This window comes from Barbus barbus, assembly GCF_936440315.1.
Source record: "Barbus barbus genome assembly, chromosome: 11".
Classification (NCBI taxonomy): Eukaryota; Metazoa; Chordata; class Actinopteri; order Cypriniformes; family Cyprinidae; genus Barbus; species Barbus barbus.
Window position 1 is genome coordinate 28,629,203 of NC_136739.1, and position 18,939 is coordinate 28,648,141.

Genomic DNA, 18,939 nt, shown 5'->3' on the forward strand with positions numbered 1-18,939 from the left:
ATATTATTTACATGTGAAAGTAACAAAGAAATTGGAAGGCAAATTAAAATACAGAGCAGGATGTGCCACAAAAGTTGTATGCCAAATGCCTTGGTTGAAATATTAAAATAGCTCAAATTAAAACGGAAATAAAAATATATAAAACTATAGTAATATTAAAAAGTAATAATAAAATGACAAAAGCAAATACAATTACTAAAACATAATACTAAATTAAAATCGAAACTGAAAACAAAAACAAAAAGATAATTCAATCTGAATTTTGCTTCACATCCAGGATCCCAAAGTGAGTATTTTTTTTAAAAAGGTTGATATTTAACAAAGTACTTCATATATATATATATATATATATATATATATATATATATATATATATATATGTATATATATATATATATATAAACAGATACACAGCTGAACATGATTATTTGTGTATACTGTGCTGTTAATAGTGGATCAGTTGCACTGACAGTACTTACAGAAACATTTACAGTGCATTGTGTCTGTTTTAGCTGAATCACATTGCACAAAACGCTTATCTACAGTAGTTTCCCGGCAAGCATTCTTTGAGGTTTGAACTGTTGTCCGGCCTAATGTTTCTCTTTCTTCAGCTGTCAGCAGTGTGTTTACATCTGTAAAGATGGGGATGTAAACAGTGTTCCCTTGGCTTCTTATTTGTTTGCTCATCCTGATGCTTAATAAGTTAATTGTTATATTGAGATAACAAACTGAAGTATGTCTGCTGGAGAGCTCTTGTTGAATCAACATGTTATAGGTTTTCAATTAACAGCGTCAAAGTGATTTCTTAACATTTAATTACCCCCTAAAACATGTCAAACAAACAAAAAGCAAGAAAACACAAACTAGAATGAAGTCCAGTTCCCTGACCCTTCCCTGATGAACACTACCCTCCTTCACTAGCCCCGCGGCACAACGAGGACACCAGATTCCCCGTTTATTTGGACACTTTTTCCCCCTTTGGACACTTTTGTACATTTTATTGTTTAATAAAAACCTCTCCGAGGCTTGACGCCACACCCACTGTGTCTGTCGTTTGCTCCTCCCGCCACAATATATATATGTCAGATAGGCCATTTCTTGCTGTGTGTATGTTGATGGCAGAGAGAGAGGGATGAAGACCCCAAAACATCATTATGCTCCTCATTTAGAGTTGTAAAAAGATTAAATAAGGGATCCTATAAACAAGAAATAAGTTGTTTTGAAACATTAATTTGAATGATTTCCATCAATCAACTGGATCTTGATGTATGAAAAATTGTTTCCGTAAAAATGTAACAAGAAAAATGTGAATGTACAGCGCTCTCTTCCACCTTCAATACCCCGACTGAGGTGCCCTTGAGCAAGGCACCGAACCACCAACTGCTCCCTGGGTGCCGCAGCATAATTGGCTGCCCACTGCTCTGTGCGTGTGTTCACTGCTGTGTGTGTGCACTTTGGATGGGTTAATTGCAAGCAGCAGCATGTTTTTTTAATTCTATTATCTAAAGCATTAAGCAGTGTAGCAGATGCAGATCTAGTCCACCAAGACCAAACCTATATGCACATTCTTTTTACATTAATAAAGATTTTACAATCTATCCTGACAGTTGTCATGACTGAACTATGATAATTCTGGTGTATAAAATCACAAACTTCACAAAGATCTTTTTAGTATCTCAGTTGTTTCTCCTAGACAGCACTCGCAGTTTAAATGGAGAGCAAATTAAGATTATTGTCGAGGTCTCGTGCTTCTACAGATTTTTCTCCTGAAAAAAGACCTCAGAAATCTCATATCTCTAGTTCTCAGTCATGGGACCAGGAGCTACTAGAGCAGGGATAGGCAACATCGGTTCAGGAGCGCCGATGTCCTGCAGAGTTTAGCTCCAACCTTAAAAAAAAAGACCTTGATTAGCATGTTTAGGTGTGCTTGATTAGGGTTGGAGCTAAACTCTGCAGGACAGTGGCACTCCAGGACCGACGTTGCCTATCCCTGTACTAGAGGGTCCAACTGGGCCACAAAATGACTTAGAATTCTTTGAAAATAATTGCTATTAAAATAATTGTATTTAAAATACTAAAACAACTTAAGATTTAGGCCTACAACATCATATTTGTGCAGCTCTGAGCTCTCTTTTCTGTTGCAGTGCAGAGTTCTGCGTGAACTGATTTTTCCAACCCACTACTGCGAGTTTCATTCCACACCCACCCACTCCTGCCAAATTTTACTTTGAGTAGGCACATTTGTTCCCTGTTTACAGCGAATGTGTTCTCACACAGTCCATCTTAAATTACGGCCCATTAATGTGGTCCAGGGCTTAGCCTAAAACAGTATTAGGCCATAGTTCAATTAGGACATTTAAGTAATTTTTATAAACACGTCTTAGAAAAAACATTACTGGTGTGCATCTTAAGACAAAACAAAGGCACTGCCATATTTTAAGATCAGTCAGTGCAAGTTTCTTTCAGTTGAAACAGCTCAGATTTACATTTTAGTCTAGGACTAGGGTTAGGCCTTGTCTGTGAAACCGGGGGCTAGTTTCTTTGGTGTTGGAGAAGGGAGACTTTTTCCAAATAGTGCTCGGATTTGCCAAATCATCACAGTCAGAGATCTCATTATGAGCTCAACCATTTCTCAACAAATTCTTCAAAGTCCACATGATCTGAAGGCATGCTGTCCACATTTATTAGTGCATGTGAACAATTGTGTCATTTGTTTCTGTTTTTATTTTTCCAAGTTAGAAGAAACTTATAGATGACATATGAGATAAAGTATATTTGCTGTTATTTTCCAGAAAAAAACCTTAAAAGAGAAATGAGAATTAAAAATGTAAAAGATAAGGCTTTTAGAAAATACATACACTCTCAAAAAAAAAAATAAAGTGCCCAAAAGTGATGCCATAGAAGAACCAGTTTTGGTTCCCCAATTAATATTTCAGTGAACAGTTCTTAAAAGAACCATTTTCTTTTCTTAGTGTGAAGAATATTTTAATAATATAAAGAACCTTTTTTTCAGTGTAAAGAACCTTTTGTGGAATGAAAAGGTTCCATGGATGGTAAAGGTTCTTTGTGGAACCATTGATGCCAAAAAAGAACCTTTATTTGTAAGAGTGAGTTCTTGAAAGAAATATGTAAACATTTTAGAACATTTTAATAATGTAAAGAACCTTTTTCCACTATAGAGAACGTTTGTGCAGTGGAAAGGGTCTATGGATGTTAAAGGTTCTTCATGGAAACATAAATGCCATATAGAATATTTTTTCTCATTTTAAGCATAATTCTAACAGAATTTTTATAGTCAAATCCAGTAAAATGACTAAATATAAATGTAAATGTTTATGCTTAATATGAAAGCACATGAAATGTATTTATTTATTGCAGTGTGACAACTTAAGGAGCAATGTCTGAGCAGTTAAATATTCCCATGGGAGATGGTACCAGCTCAGTGATGAAAAGATTAACCCGTTCTTTTCATTTCAGTCTGATTGGCATCACACTTCTGTGTGGATTGACTGATAATGTTTCCAAGGCAGCAGAAGTGTGACGTGATGAGGTGTTTTGATGAGTGATGCTGGCACATGGTGATGCCGCTGATATTTAGCAGTCCATCATAAAGCTGCATTCCAGCAGGATGATGCTGAAATGATATCCAGCAGGGTGCGGTTTGGCATAAATGAGACGTGCGCTAGGTCTGTCTGCAGTGACGCAAACTCAAAACATGAGTCATCAGCACCGGCTTCCCATAAGAGCTGTTTATAATACACCAGACACTGGACTTCCAGATGCAGAGCGCACACTGTCACAATTGCACAACCACACGGCAGACTCACAAATGTTGTATGGTTCGGTACTGATGGCATCCATGAGCTTTTTAAAACAATTTGTTTGCTTAAAAGATGGTAGGAGAACACCGTTTTACTTCACTGTTGTTTTAGTGTGAGCATAAGCTTTCATTTTAGGAATAGCTCAACCAGAAATGAAAAACAGCTAAAAATGTACTCACTCTCAGGATATATACCAGATGTAGATGAGTTTGTTTCTTCATAAGAACAGATTTGGAGACATGCTCAGTGACTGTCTATTATCTATTGTCAGAGCTTTTGGTAGATTCTGGAACTGGCACAAAAGAGAGGCTAACACTTCTGTTACTTGGCCAATGGTGATAAACTCAAAATTGTCCAATTAAGCAGCCTGTATTATACTGTATATCAGTTTGTGTGATTATTGCCAGAGCACAAGGGTTCTGGGTTGGAGATCACACACATAAGAGCAGATGCTCAACAGGCTTTGTTTTTTGTCAGGGCTTGACCTTTTCATGAGTATCCCATCTGTGTGCCTGGGTGTCTTTTCTGTCATAATAAGGGCGGGTATATATATACAGTATATATATATATATAGGGTGTGCATATATATATGCACACCCTGGGTTACCCATGATTTCATGGGTTAATATATAATAAATTTATGTCTTTTTATTTATACACTACCATTTAATAAAACTGGGGTCAGTAAGATTTATTTACTTTTTAAAGAAATTAATACTTTTATGCAGCGAGGATACATTAAATTGATCAAAAGCTGCAATAAAGACTTTAACACCTGAAAAACTGAAATTCAGCTTTGCGTCACAGGAAGAAATTACATTTTAAAATATAATAAAACAAAAAACTGTTATTTTAAATCGTAATAATATTTGTCAATATTACGTTTTTTTTTTGCAGCCTTGGTAAATATAAGAGAGACATTCAAAAACAAAAAGAATGATCATTTTCATTTCAATGCCCTAATCTAGCAATGGAAAGTAATAAACAGCAATAATTACATTCATATATTTATAATAAAGCATATATAAAAATGCAGCTCTGAACATTTTTGTTGAATCTATTCTTATTAATGGAAATGATCTGAACCTGCCAACCGGGTGCAGACAGACACCGTGTAACAGTTTTCTCATTATCAACATGCTTGTTTCATCGATTAACAACTTAAAACGATCAATATAATGTCACTTGATGAGAGCAGTGGTTACTGATGAGCCCCTGCGTTGTAACACAAGACCTGGAAATAGGCTTGTGTATGTCTTCCCTTTGTGTCCTTAAAACCGAATATTTTTTCCCATGTTCCCTTGCTCCTGTGCATGTTTTGGGGTCTCAGTGATATGATATCTTATGACCTAATGTGGTCTCACTCTTACAGGTTATGCCACCCCACAGGCCAACTGGAAATCCAGCCTTGAAAGAGAAGGGCTGATCCCCCCCCTCAGTGTTCCCGCAGCTGCGCCCCTCCCTGTCCCCATGGCGACAGGAGGCCATGCCCCTGAGACAGATGTGTTGATCAACCTGCAGCAGGTGAGAGATGTCGAGACCCTGCCTGCTGTTTTTAGGCTCAGTGACTTTTAGTCATACTGCTTCATGCCTGTTACACAAACCTCACACCTGCAGCCCTGTTGGTTTTGTGATGCTGTGTAGCAGAAGTGCAGCTGCAGGTGGAGTTTCAGCGCTGAGTCTATTTTTGCATTGCATGCTCAGCAGAAAAATTACTTTTCGCAATATTTGCTTTAACAAGACAATTTAGAATAAATGAGTGAACTAGTTACTGACTTAAGTAAAAAAAACATGTTGTATTGTTTCACGCACAGTGACAGGTCTACTCTTACAATTCAGTAAACATGAATTAATCCAGATGATTCAAGCAACATATGACTATAGTTTGAGTTGTGTTTAGATTAATTACCATTTGGATGTAAATGTGACCCTCTTTAAACTAGGTTTCATGATGCTGAAGTCTATAATAGTTCTCAATTGCTAATTTCCTAACATTTTTTATTTATAGTGATTATTAAAGGAAATAATGTGGAAGGTTATTTCCGCCAGAGTAAAAAAAAAAAATCGCAATACAATTTTTTTATCTCAATATTCTGACTTTTTCTCTCACGGTTTTTAGTTTGTCTCAAAATTGCGAGTTTATGTCTTGATGAACTTATCTAATGGACTTATAAGTGCTCAGAATTCTTAATACTTTCAATTCATAACACTTTTTTTCTTACAATGTCAAATTTCTATCAAAATTCTGACTTTTTTCTTAGAATTCTTATTTACATCTTCCAAATCTTTTTTTTTTTTTTGTCGTGAAAAAATAACTACATATTATTACATAATTTAAAAATAACACGTCCTATTTAATATATTTTAAAATGTAATTTATTCCTGCGATGTAATCTGAATTTTCAGTAGCCTATCATTATTCTAGTCTTCAGTGTCACATGATCCTTCAGAAATCATTCTAATATGATGATTAGCTGCACAAGAAACGTTTCTTATTATTATCAATGTTGAAAAGCTTGTGCGTTGCTTAACATTTTATTGGAAAATATATGGTAGAAAGACTTAAATTGGAAAAGGTTGCTGAGCGATGGCAGGCTGGGGTCTGGTGGTGCAGTGGCAGGCAGAAAGGTGCAGGTGTTGGGTTGCATGTGATGGCTGGGCACACGGGCCGTACACAGGACAATAGCATCAGTCTGACCTCCGTTTCGTTTGACACTTGGGATGCACGGATCTCAGCCAGTGTGTGTAGTGCTGAAAGACCCTTTTTGTGGATGCCTCCATTGCATGTGCAACAGAATTTTTTTTCTCAGTCAGACTGATTTAATTTGAGTCTCAAATTGGAGAGTTAGGAATGTAAAAACTCTAATTCTTTCTCATTTTATGCAGAGACCTTCGGTTTAAATAGGGATGCACAACTGATATCGCAACATGGCCTTTATTATTAATTTAATACATTTTTAATATAAATACATTTTAATATTTTTTTTGTGAACAATTTTTTACTTGATTTAAAAGGCAAACTGTACATGAAAAAAAAACAACATACATGAATACAAAAACAACAATAGATTGCATGATTGTACGAGGAGAAAAGAGCAAACAACTCGAGCAGAAACAACAGAATTATTAGTTAGGATCAGTGAGAATTACTTTCCATAAAGGGATGTACAGGCAATTCTGTCAGCAGCAGTCTGAAGCTCTGGAGTAAACGCGATGCGCGCGTTCGATCTCGATATCTTTGCCCGCAAGTGATGGGATCCAAATCGGCAGAGACCATTTCAGAAAGCCGATCGGGTCATCCTTCTCGGCCCCTTCAGGTAGTCCCAGCAGGCAGAGATTACTGCATCTGCTGCGGTCTTGTAAATCAGTCACCTGCTGCTCGAGGGCATCCAGACGGCCAGTGTGTTCGCTGATCACTTTTTTCTGCTATCTCTGTTCCCCGATTAAAAAGCCAACTTTAGAACATATATTCTGGATTGTAGTCATGTGAGAGGTGAATTCAGTGCGCATTGCTGCTAATTCAGCCTTCAAAATGTCCTCAAATCGCTTTATAGTGACCACCATGTTGTCTTCAATGTCGGCTCCGCCTGCCGTGGCTGCTGGTTTTAATCAGACATAGGACAGTAAAGATCACTGCACACTGAGTCTGAAATTTTTGTCCGAAATCTTCACCCGTTAAAAAATAAATACTACCTCACGTTGTGTCAATCACGTTTGCACACTGTCTCCAAAACATTCGTCCATCAAAAAAAATTCGGATCAGGTTTGATTTTCTGTGTATTCGCATCCGTAGCATGCATTTTGATAGGAAAGGATGGGGAATATGAAAAAACAAAAAAATGCATGCGGACATTTCAGACTCAGTGTGCAATGACCTTAACAGAGCAAAAAAAAAGAGCCGTTTATATCAAAGTCACATTCTTCTTTGCATTCAACTGTCAACCTTCATCGCATTCCTGTTGCTTATAATTCTGCAACACAAATAATTAATCCAAACGATGACATTCATATCCACATATAAACAGATGAGCAAATGAGACATTTTTGGAGCTTGAGACCACCTGCAGCACAACTAGAGCCATTGCTGATCGTTTACATGTCCTCAGATGTAAGCATAAACAATCAGGGCCGGTGTTTTAAAAGATCTGCCTCGTTTTGAGATGTGCTAATTGGTTGATGTTCAGCGTCATCCTGTGCTGCTGGTGGGTCCTCTCGTATTGATGTCTGGCTTTTAAAGGGCAGCTTGGCTTTCAGAGGGTGAGGCATGTGACAAAGTTTGACATAAAGCTCTCCGATATTAGAGAACAACCTATAATTATTTTGTTTTTATTATTGATTAAATATGAATTAAATTAGTGTTTTAAATAAATGAAATCAATTAATTAATTTTGAAAAATGTTAGTGTTTTAAATAAATAAAATGAATAAATGAATAAATGTTATTTTAGTTTTTCGTGGCCATTGTCCGCCCTTTCCTTTAAGCCTTAAAATTAAATGGGTCATTATTTGATGCTGTTCTTTAAGGTATTTATGTAAACGGCTTATTCACACAATAAACGATTATTTATTATTTTCATGGAATATTATTTCTGCTATGGAATAAGAATATATAAAACACTATTTTTATTTTTTCATCTCACAATTCTGACTTTTTCATAGCTTATCTCACAGTTCAGGCATTTTTTCTCTCAGAATTCTGAACTTACATCTCAAAATTCTGTTTTCAGAATTCTCAGTTTAAATCTCCCAATTCAGATTTAGTTTTCTCAGAATTCTGTTTTTGCATCTCACAATTCAGATTTCCCCCCCGCCCCTAGGAATTCTCAGAATTTACATCTCACAATTCAGACCCCCCCCCCCCAGGGAATTCTCAGAATTTTCATCTCACAATTCTGATTTTTTTTCTCATAATTTTGAGTTTATATCTCACAATTCTGTAAAAAAAAAAAAAAGTCAGAATTTCATTTATAATTTGCAATTGCAACATAAAAACTAAATTCTGAGGGCAAAAGTCTGAATTTAAGTTTTTAAGTTTAAATTACCTTTTTATATTTGTATAACATTATGGAAACAAACTTCTAGACAGGCCAAGTTTCCGAATTCTCAGTAAATGTTGCTGTATTTTAATGTATTTAACGTTCTAATTTATTTATTTTTTCAACTGGGTTGGATGTTTTTAGTTACATTATGTTTTCATACCGCAATTTACTCTCATTAGATTAGGGACATTTTGATTCCTAATGATCTTTTTAAATGCATCATAGTTGGTATAAAGGAACATACCCTTATTATCCACACATGGAGCATTTAGGGCTTGTTTTCATGAACTTTCATGAAATGCTGACATATTGTGAGTAAGTGTGGTTGGATCGTTTCAGGCAGCAATCTGCTCACCATGGCATCAGATAGCAGATTAATTGCCTGGTGTCGACCTGCATGCGGATGGCCATTTGGCATGTTGTGTCTGTGCTGTAGAGATCATCATATCATGTTTCAGCAGAGAGAATTGAATGTTTAGTGATAAAATAGGGTGCGGGAGTCATAGTATTACAACCAAGACAAAATCAACATGTTAATGCTGGACATTTATGACTATATTATTTTCTAAAGCAATAATCAGCATTGCTTATGTTGATGCAGACTCCCCACAAGCAGTGCCTCCTCTTTGAATTGGCAAAAATCAACACGGAATGAAGAAATCAATAGCAGTAAGTGAGAGGATTTGGCCAGACAGAGTAAATAGAAAGTGTTCAGTGATTGATGCACTGATGTTTCAGTCCAGCCCACTGATTTCCCACACGCAAATATTTGACCAAATGGTATTTATACTTCCCATAAAATTCAGTGGCAGCAGGACATACTGCAGCTCAGTCTGGTTTCTGAAGGTTTTTTTTTTTCCACGGCAATTCCCTTTTCAGAAGAAAAAAACGTTTAACTTCAGTGTGAACAGTCAAAAGTAATGTGTTTTTTTATGTCTTTCCACTCAATTAATTTCATATTTAATTTTACATCATTTATTTTATAAGGACATATTTGTCCCCCTCTTCTCTTTTTTCAATCCATTTTTTTTCTTTGAGTTAATAAAACCTAGCACCAAAGCCTAAAAAAACCATACACAAATAAAGACAGTAAATAAACAAATAGTAGAGAAATATTTTATTTATTTCTAAATAGAAAATCTATTTATATTAATATTTAATATATAAATAGTATTCATCCAACATATATTCCTTTATATTATGTTATATTCTTTATATTTTTATGTAATTTTTAAATTAAAATCAGAAAATCGTTGGCTTGGTTACACAACATATGCACTACTGGTCTAACGTTTGGAATAATTATGATTTTTCTTTTTTTTAATAAATCTCTTAAGTTCACCAGACGGCATGTATTTGATCTATAATATAGTAAAACAGTAATAAAATTAAATATAAGTAAAATTTTACAAATTAATAACAATATATATATATATTTGTAAAATTGAAATTATATTTCATATATTATATAATTTCAAAATATCAAATATTCTCAATCACTTTTTTGTAGGATTTTTTTATTCATAGTTAAAACTTATACTTAAAAGTCAACATAAAATCAACAGATATTATTAGCTACATATATTATGCATTAGACAAAGGTAGATTTATACAACAGTGCTCTTCTCTCACTTTCAGCACAGACTCCCAAATGCACAAGAAATGCAATGTGGAATAAAGCTGTTTAAAACCAGTCAGGCTGAATTTACGCGCCTGCATTGCGGACCAGAAGGGTGACTCAGAAACGCTCCTTCACCCTATACAGACGGATGTGTGAAGCTCTGCTGTGAATGGAGGAGTGAGAGCCAGCGAGTTCCTTGCACCAAACTGTTGAACTCACTTGAAAAAGGACAGAACATTTTATAAATAGAGTATTATTGTTGTGCAGTATTTCCACATTGGCCCTAACAACATACACACATTCTGTTTTTCTATCATATTTCAGCTACATGTTGTCAAAAAGTGAGTTGGGTTAATTTAGTAATTTGTTAGATTGTGTGTAATTTAATCTGACTGATTCACTCTACTAATCGACTCATAAGAGTAATTTGTTCATGAATCAGAATACAGTCGCTAAGTGTTGTCATTTTGTTATTTACTTTATTTAATCCAGAAGGCAAACTCATAACAAAATATAATTTATATTTTTAGTAGCAGCTCCGTGAACATTGTAGCAGCATAATGAGTCATACAGCAGTGAAAAATGCTATGTAAAAGTCTCTAACCAATGAGAAATCAAAGTCTTTGTCATAGCAGATCAATGATGATGTTAGTTTATGCCTTCTGTACATACATGCACATTTTCCCAAGCCTTAGCATGTTTATGAGTGAAATAAGAGATGTGATCCTAGCATAGGATGGACTGTCCCTGGAATAGATGTCTGGTCCTAATCGGTCCCCTGAGGTCCCTGCTAGATGCTGTGTTATCAGTGTTTACACTGTACGGGGTCGAGGATCTCTCTATTCTCAGTGGTCTGAGCTCATGTTGTCATGGCGACGATGATCTCATAGTGCTGTGTAGAGCTGGGGTAACCGCCCCCCTCAATCCTGATGCCACCTGTTCAGGTTGGGAGGGGCAACATTGATCTTCTGCTTAGAAAAGTTACAGCATGTGTTTTACTATACAGAAACAGACCATGTTATTATGATTCACTGCATGTAATTTGTTGCACAGTTAGATGACTTGTAAACAGACTTACATGCTCGAATGGACTGATGCATACTGGGAAATTAACTAATATTTGATTGAATTAAAATATTTTATGATAATTGATAATAATCTCCTGGTCAGTTAGAGATGAATCACTGAGAAGATGTCCATGCTTTTTGCGAAACAGCTTAACAATTCTGGTTCCTTGATGCTTGTATTAATAATTGATTTTAAGGATATAGTTTTTTTTTTTAATCATTTAATGTTGTTATTTTTGGTAGCATATTTATATATAAATGTATAGTTCATATTTATGAATTTGAGGCTCATGAACTTTGAGTACATGTAAAATTATATAAGTTTGAGACTAATTTGCGGTGTTGTTTTTATATTATGTACTATAGTATTTATTAATATTTTCAATTAGCTTTTATTTTTAAATGGCATTTTTTCATTTATGTAAGTGTTAGTAATTTGTCATGATTTTGATATTTTTACATATTTACTTTTAGCTTTAATTTATTTGATTGTTTTTTACTTTAGTACTTTTAGCACTGTCTTGTGTTCAGTTGAGTAGAACCTATTTATTCTATCACAATTTCCAATTTGTCATTAAATCCATTAAATCCAATTTCATTATTTATTAAAAAAAATATTTTAGTACATCAACTTATGTCAGCTTATGTCAGTTTTAGTCAAAATTAAGTTTACAATTTTTATCTATATTTCAATTTATTTATATAAATTTATATGTTATTTCAGCTGTATTTTAATTATCGAAAATGTAGTCGTTTTTAATAGTTTTTAAATAGTTTTAATAGTTTGTAGTTTCATTTTTATTCTTGTAACAATATTATTATGACTGCTAATTTGTGAGTCTTTCTGGCTGTTTTATTAAACCATACTATACTGATTGTGTTAAATGTTGCTGCATGCAACCATTAAGGTAGGACAATTAAAACATAGTGTCTGTTTACACTAAGTGCAAATAGCCCACCTTATTGGCAAAGGCTATTTACATTAACTCCGCCCACCAACATGTGATTGGGATAGTCAATATTGAAAAAAGACTTAGTGACTTAGATGGTAAGGTGCGTGCTTTTTGACGCGGTCGACCCGAGTTCGAATCTGCCTTTTGCCGAACTTTTTTTCTCCATTTTTCAAATGTCATATCGCATCGGAAAGTCATTTATTTTCAATAAAAATTAAGAAAATAATTAAAAAGTTGAAAATAAAGTATCAGTTAGGGTTAGAGTAGGTGTAGGAGGGTTTGTCCCAATAAGGTGGCATCCCTTTAATAATTTGAATTAAAACTATAATTTACACTCAATACGATATTATTGTGTACTGTTTATAATTACTACAATACTGAGGTGCAGATAAATGCCACTATTTGCAATAAGTAGTATAAATAGCAGAAAATCTGGCTATTTTAACATAGTGTAAATAGAATCTATAGCTATTTGCACTGTGTAAATAGCATATAGTTAAAAAATGCTGCTATTTTCACTTAGTGTAAATAGCATCTATGGCTAAGAAAATATGCTATTTGCACTTAGTGTAAATAGCATCTATCACTACTTACTAGGGATGCATGATATTGGATTTTTGCCGATATCCGAAATGCCGATATTTTTTAACCAATATCGATACCGATATCAATACTGATATATTTCCTTTTGTTTGGAAACAACACCAAATCTCTCCTGTGCAGAAATTATAAGCAAAATATTTTTATTAATATAAATTTTTATTCTTAAAGTAATTGTGCGAAAAATACGCTTTATTAATCAAAACTCTGTGAATTTGTGTGAAAAGTTTTACTGCCTTTAGTGTTTGTTTCTTTAGGAAATTGAAACTGCAGTAATATGTAGTTAATGTAGTACGTATTTCGTGTCTCGCTAAAAAGTGCACCCAGGTACGTAAATGCCATGAGACTAGGTTGGATTAAAACTCCTTACGGAACGGGCTTTAGGACCTAGGGGAGGCTGCTGCTGCACGTACGATCACTGTTTAGTCTAGGCGCGTTCGACTTGAAGCAGCGCTGTGTAGAATGATCACTGTATGACATCAAAGTACCGCGAGAGAGATTCAAATGCATAGGATCCGTCTGCTCTCTTATCGTTCTCGCGGTACTTTGATGTCATACAGTGATCATTCTGCACAGCGCTGCTTCAAGTCGAACGCGCGTAATCACACACCGAACGCTTCATTCTGTAAGTGCTTTCACAGATTAAATGCAGCAATCCAAAAGAGTGAATCTAATCATCATTCAGACAAAACTTTGCATCAAGAATGAGCCACACAGCTGACGTGATCTAATAGCTAGCACACCCTGAGCACATGTGAGTTAATGTATTCCTCTTATCGGCAAGACATATTTGCATAATTTTTCATATTGGACCGATGCCGATATTTACATTTAAAGCCATTACCGGCCGATTCCGTTATCAGTCCGACAATATCATGCATCCCTACTATTTACACTTAGTGCAAATAGCCGCTGCCAAATTAAAATGTCTATTTATTGACTTTATTATTTATTATTATCATATTCAGACTGAATAATGAAGTTCACAACTAAATAGATTTATGTAAAATAAATTATTTATTGTATTCAAAAGTAACTGTCAAATAAAAAAATAAAATAAAATAAATACCAATTAAATAAAAGTAATAACTCCAGCTTCATTGCTTCAGCAAAGCACATTTGACCTGCTTTTGACATATGTGTGAAATCCTGGAGAAATGGAAGCAGACCTTCTCTGACTGAAATCTCTCTTTTCAAAACCGTGTAATGAAATATTTTTCTATAGTGATGGTGAGTCATGGCTGGTACTGTGGGAAAGGGCAGATGCTGTGAATTTCGCCGTAGTGTGCTAGTGAAATGCCAGCAGTGAGCTGGGTGATCTGGTGTTTTTAAGGAGAGGAAGGTGTCTCTGCTTGCAGCTCTTTAATGATGCTAATGGAGTTGTTTATAAGCCAATGACTCACGATAACAGGCATAAACAAAACATCTCTTTTACATCATTCTCATCTCCCATCACTTCTTGGCTGCATCTGTGAGCTTCATTGCTGTCAACAGTCTCGTGTAAGAGCCACATGTGTAGAGCAGCTCACCTGTTCTCTCTGCTGTAAGGCAAGGCTAATTTATTTAAATAGCATGCGTCTTACACAATAATAATTCAAAGTGCTTGTATTGTATATTTGATCCCATTATGTCATTCACAATGCTTCATGGAATTGTTCTTTATTCCCTCATTAAAAGTGAATAGTCTTATTTTTTTGTTGTCTAGAACCTAGTCTTTCTATCACAACTTCCAATTTTATTTATTTATTTTGTTAAAATGAATTTTTTTAGTCACAATTTCCAGAAAAGAAAATTATGGTATTAACATATGTGTTGTGGTATTTGTATTCAAATAATTTATACTACAGCAAAATATAAAAAATTACAATTACATAAAAAAATCATTTTTATAAAGATTTAAAAATAATAAAAAATATTTAATTTAGTAATTAATAAAATTAATAAAAATTTAAATTCACATTTGAATTATTATTATTATTTTTTGGGGCTGTAGGATCAGTTTAATTATATGGAATATATATATATATATATATATATATATATATATATATATATATATATATAGATATATAATTTTTATTTTTTTAATTGTAGTATAAAATAAAATATAAAAGTGTGTGTGTGTTTGTGTGCATTAAAATGCCATTTAATACCATAACAAATTATCAAATTAGTAATTCATACTAAAATATTAAATGCATTACATGTGCTTAAAAACACAGAAGTTAAATTTCAAGGAATTTCATTCCATTTTAATTCTATGTCTTTACATAAAAAAAAAAAAATAAAAAAATTCTGTTTGCTACTTAAATTTGCAGCCTTGGTGTAAGTGTCAGACAGGGATTGACTCTCTGTCCTTGACTGCCTGGAAAGGTCAGTACTTAATAGTGACTGTGAGAATGAATGTTATTCTGTAAGAAAAATTCTCCTCACTCATCCAAAAACAAACTCCAGCATATTCAGTTATCAGACACGACTGGAACTTCAAATGGGACTGGCTTCTATGGTCAGATGAAACTAAAAAATGAGCATTTTAGCAGCAAACACTTAAGATGGGGTTGGTGCACACATGGGATAAAAAAGTACTTACACAAAGAGCTCAGGTGGGCCTCCACAGTCACTTGATATGCAGGCCAGTCTTTGCAGGCATACCTGCACTTTCAGGCTGCACTTCCAGCATCAGAATAGGCTCTTGAACACTCTTTGTCAAGCAGCTTCCTCAGAATGGAGTCCAGACAAAGAAAACGAGCAGATGCTCTTAACTCTCTCACAGTTGAGGCACATGTTTCATGGATGAGACCCACAATGGAATGTCAATAGTACTGGTACTTTGATTTTAAGTTGATATTAACATAATAATTAAAAAATGTAATAAAAGGAGTTTTCTGCGGTATCAGAAGTACTAAATACAGACTGGATGCGATACCTGAGGGCTGTCTGACTGAAAAGCGACTGCTTTCTAACACCCATTTGCACATTTGCGTGCTTGCTTTGTGACGAGCGATTGGGCCTTTAGGAAAAATAGAAAACTATGCGCTGTGATCTTTATTACTGAATGTTTACTTGAATAATTGCTTGAAAAGCAATGCTATTTGAGGCTACGCGCCACTGTTTCCTACAGTATTCTGTTTAGCTTCTGCTGATGCGTTCACAAAGCTTCAAAACATTCATGGATCTTGACCAAGTCACGTGATTTCACCAAAATTACTATATGTTATACAAATTATCTGATGCTGATAATTACGGATATTATTGATAACACTTTGTAAATTATACTTTTAAGACGACACTTGCAGTTTTGTGAAAATTATATGTAATTCAACATATTTTGCAGCCTTGTTGCATTTACTTGACTTCAACCAGCAGATGTCCTCAGCGTATGGAGTTTTGAATGCTTCGAAATAGTGAATCATTTTTAAAAGCAGTTGGATCAATTGATTTTGAAGTTTCGAAAAGCCTCGCTCCCCCATTACTGTGGGAGACTTATCCTTTCTTCACTATATATATATATATATATATATATATAGTGATGTGTCATGTGACAACATTACATTAACAAGGTAAGTTCAAAAACCCCAATTGTTTCTTACAATATAAAACCAGAAAGTGTTTCATTTGAATACAGGATAAAATCACTGTACTTCTAAAACTGGTCTTCCATTTGTTTTCTGTGCTTGACTCTCTTCATGTACGTGTCACTGTTTGAGCCTTTATACTATGGTAAATGTGGGTCATGTGACAACATTTTCAAGAAAAATTCTCCTCACTCATCCAAAAACAAACTCCAGCATATTCAGTTATCAGACACAACTGGAACTTCAAATGGGACTGGCTTCTATGGTCAGATGAAACTAAAAAATGAGCTTTTTAACAGCAAACACTCAAGATGGGTTTGGTGCACACAGGGATAAAAAAGTACCCCATGTGTACAATGAAATATACTGCTGTATTTTTTATGTTGTGGGCCTATATTTCTGCTGGAGGTCCTGGACATCTTGTTTAGACACATGGCATCATGGATTCTATCAAATACCAACAGATAAAAAAATCAATAAGTGACTGACTCTGTTAGAAATCTTATGGGCCATGTTTGGATCTTCCAACCGTACAATAATCCAAACACCAACCTCAAAAACAGCACAAAAATGGGTCACTGAGCACAAAACCAAGCTTCTGCTGGCCATTCCAGTCCTCTGACCTGAACCCTGTAGAAAATGAGTGAGGTGAACTGAAGAGAAGCACCAACATGGAGCTGTGAATCTAAAGGATCTGGAGTGATTCTGGATGAAGGAATGGTCTCTGATCTCTTGTCAGGTGGTCTCTAACCTCATCAGGCATTATAGGAGAAAATTTAGAGCTGTTATACTGGCAAATGGAGGTTTCAAAAAGTATAGAATAAAAGGGTGCCGTTAATTGTGGCCAGTGTGTATGAGAGAAATATATATATATATATATATATATATATATATATATATATATATATATATATAGTTCACCTGTGTCTTGTTAATTAAGTGATTAGTCCCTCTTGCTTTTGTATAAGTTCTCCCCATTTCTGTTCTTTCCTCGCTGGTTATTGTTGTATTATATTTTGTTGTGCTACCCCAGCTCCTGAATTCCTTGTGTTCTTTGTGGATTTAAAAATATATATTTTTTTATTTACTTCTTCATCGTGCGCTTAGTATCAGCACCAGCACGTTACAATATGGTTGCAATTGATGGTACTGCTGTAACCATGCCTGAAGCTATTGAATACTGTGTGGAAAATGAAGAGTCATGTGTGACATATAGGTTTCTAAACAACTTTACAGGTTGTAGCTGTTTTCACCCCTTCCTCATTCTAGGAGCAATGATGCAACAAAGTTGGCATTTGGTAGAGGAAAAACAGAGAGGGGAATGTAATGAGTCTAAATGAAAGTAAAGATTGTTTTGTTAGAAGATACAGAGGGAAGCAGTTCGGGTGTGTAGCAGCAGCATTATCCTCTATTACACAAACAATCACTGGCAACAATGTTTTGTTGTTATACATTCATAATTGTGGTTATGTGTTGATCAACAAATTCTCATAAATTTGTAGTTTAAGGTGAGGTACCACAGGTGAACAGGGTAACATTTTTAACTAATAGATATATTTTTACTTCCCTAGTTGATTAAACACAGTACAAGACAATTGTTTTGTATTACAAGAAAGTTGTTTAAATATGCAAATGAGAAATTACAGTATCTAATTAAATATGTACTAACTGAATTCATTTTCAGAACAGAAACCGAACATTGTGCAAAGCCATCTTCAAAATTATTGTTACTTTTGTTGACATTAATCAAAAGATTTTACACAGGAGATTCTTTTCATCATAAATCAGAAAATACTGCTTTCTTTTCTCTAGCCTTGAGGTTTTTATTACTCCTGCTTGCATCAGACCTAACTTGAAGATGAACATGATTTTTATGATACATGACTTTTGTGTATCAATTTGAGAACAAAAAATGCAGCAGTCAAGCACAGAGGTGACAGGAGACCTTCCTTAGATTACTGGTAAATGACTTGATTCACAATATGAATCCAGTTCACAATTGATTCTTCATTATGAAGTTCACAGTTGTGTGGCCAAAGAGGTATTTCTACGATATTTTGTCACATTTTTGTAAATATTTTCTGATCCAATAGGATACACAATCACAAAAAGAGAAGAATGAAGCTAATTCACCGAGCGAAGATGATTCTTTAGTAGATGTGATATTAGTGTATTTTTTATATATATATATATATTCATAAATGCACTGAATAACTGCAACTATGTCAAACAGGCTCATGCAGACTCATTTAACAGTATGAATG

The 18,939-nt window shown here is 34.6% G+C and overlaps 1 protein-coding gene across 1 annotated transcript in view; it reads left to right on the forward strand.

The window, feature by feature from the left end:
* Nucleotides 1–5,291: 5,291 nt before the first annotated feature.
* LOC306876645 (anion exchange protein 3) overlaps nt 5,292–18,939 on the forward strand; it is a gene marked incomplete at both ends in the record, with an annotated part of 65,652 nt that continues 52,004 nt past the window's right edge. The window contains one exon of the mRNA XM_079427978.1: nt 5,292–5,345. Coding sequence (XP_079284104.1) covers nt 5,292–5,345 — 54 coding nt within the window. The remainder of the gene's footprint in view (nt 5,346–18,939) is intronic.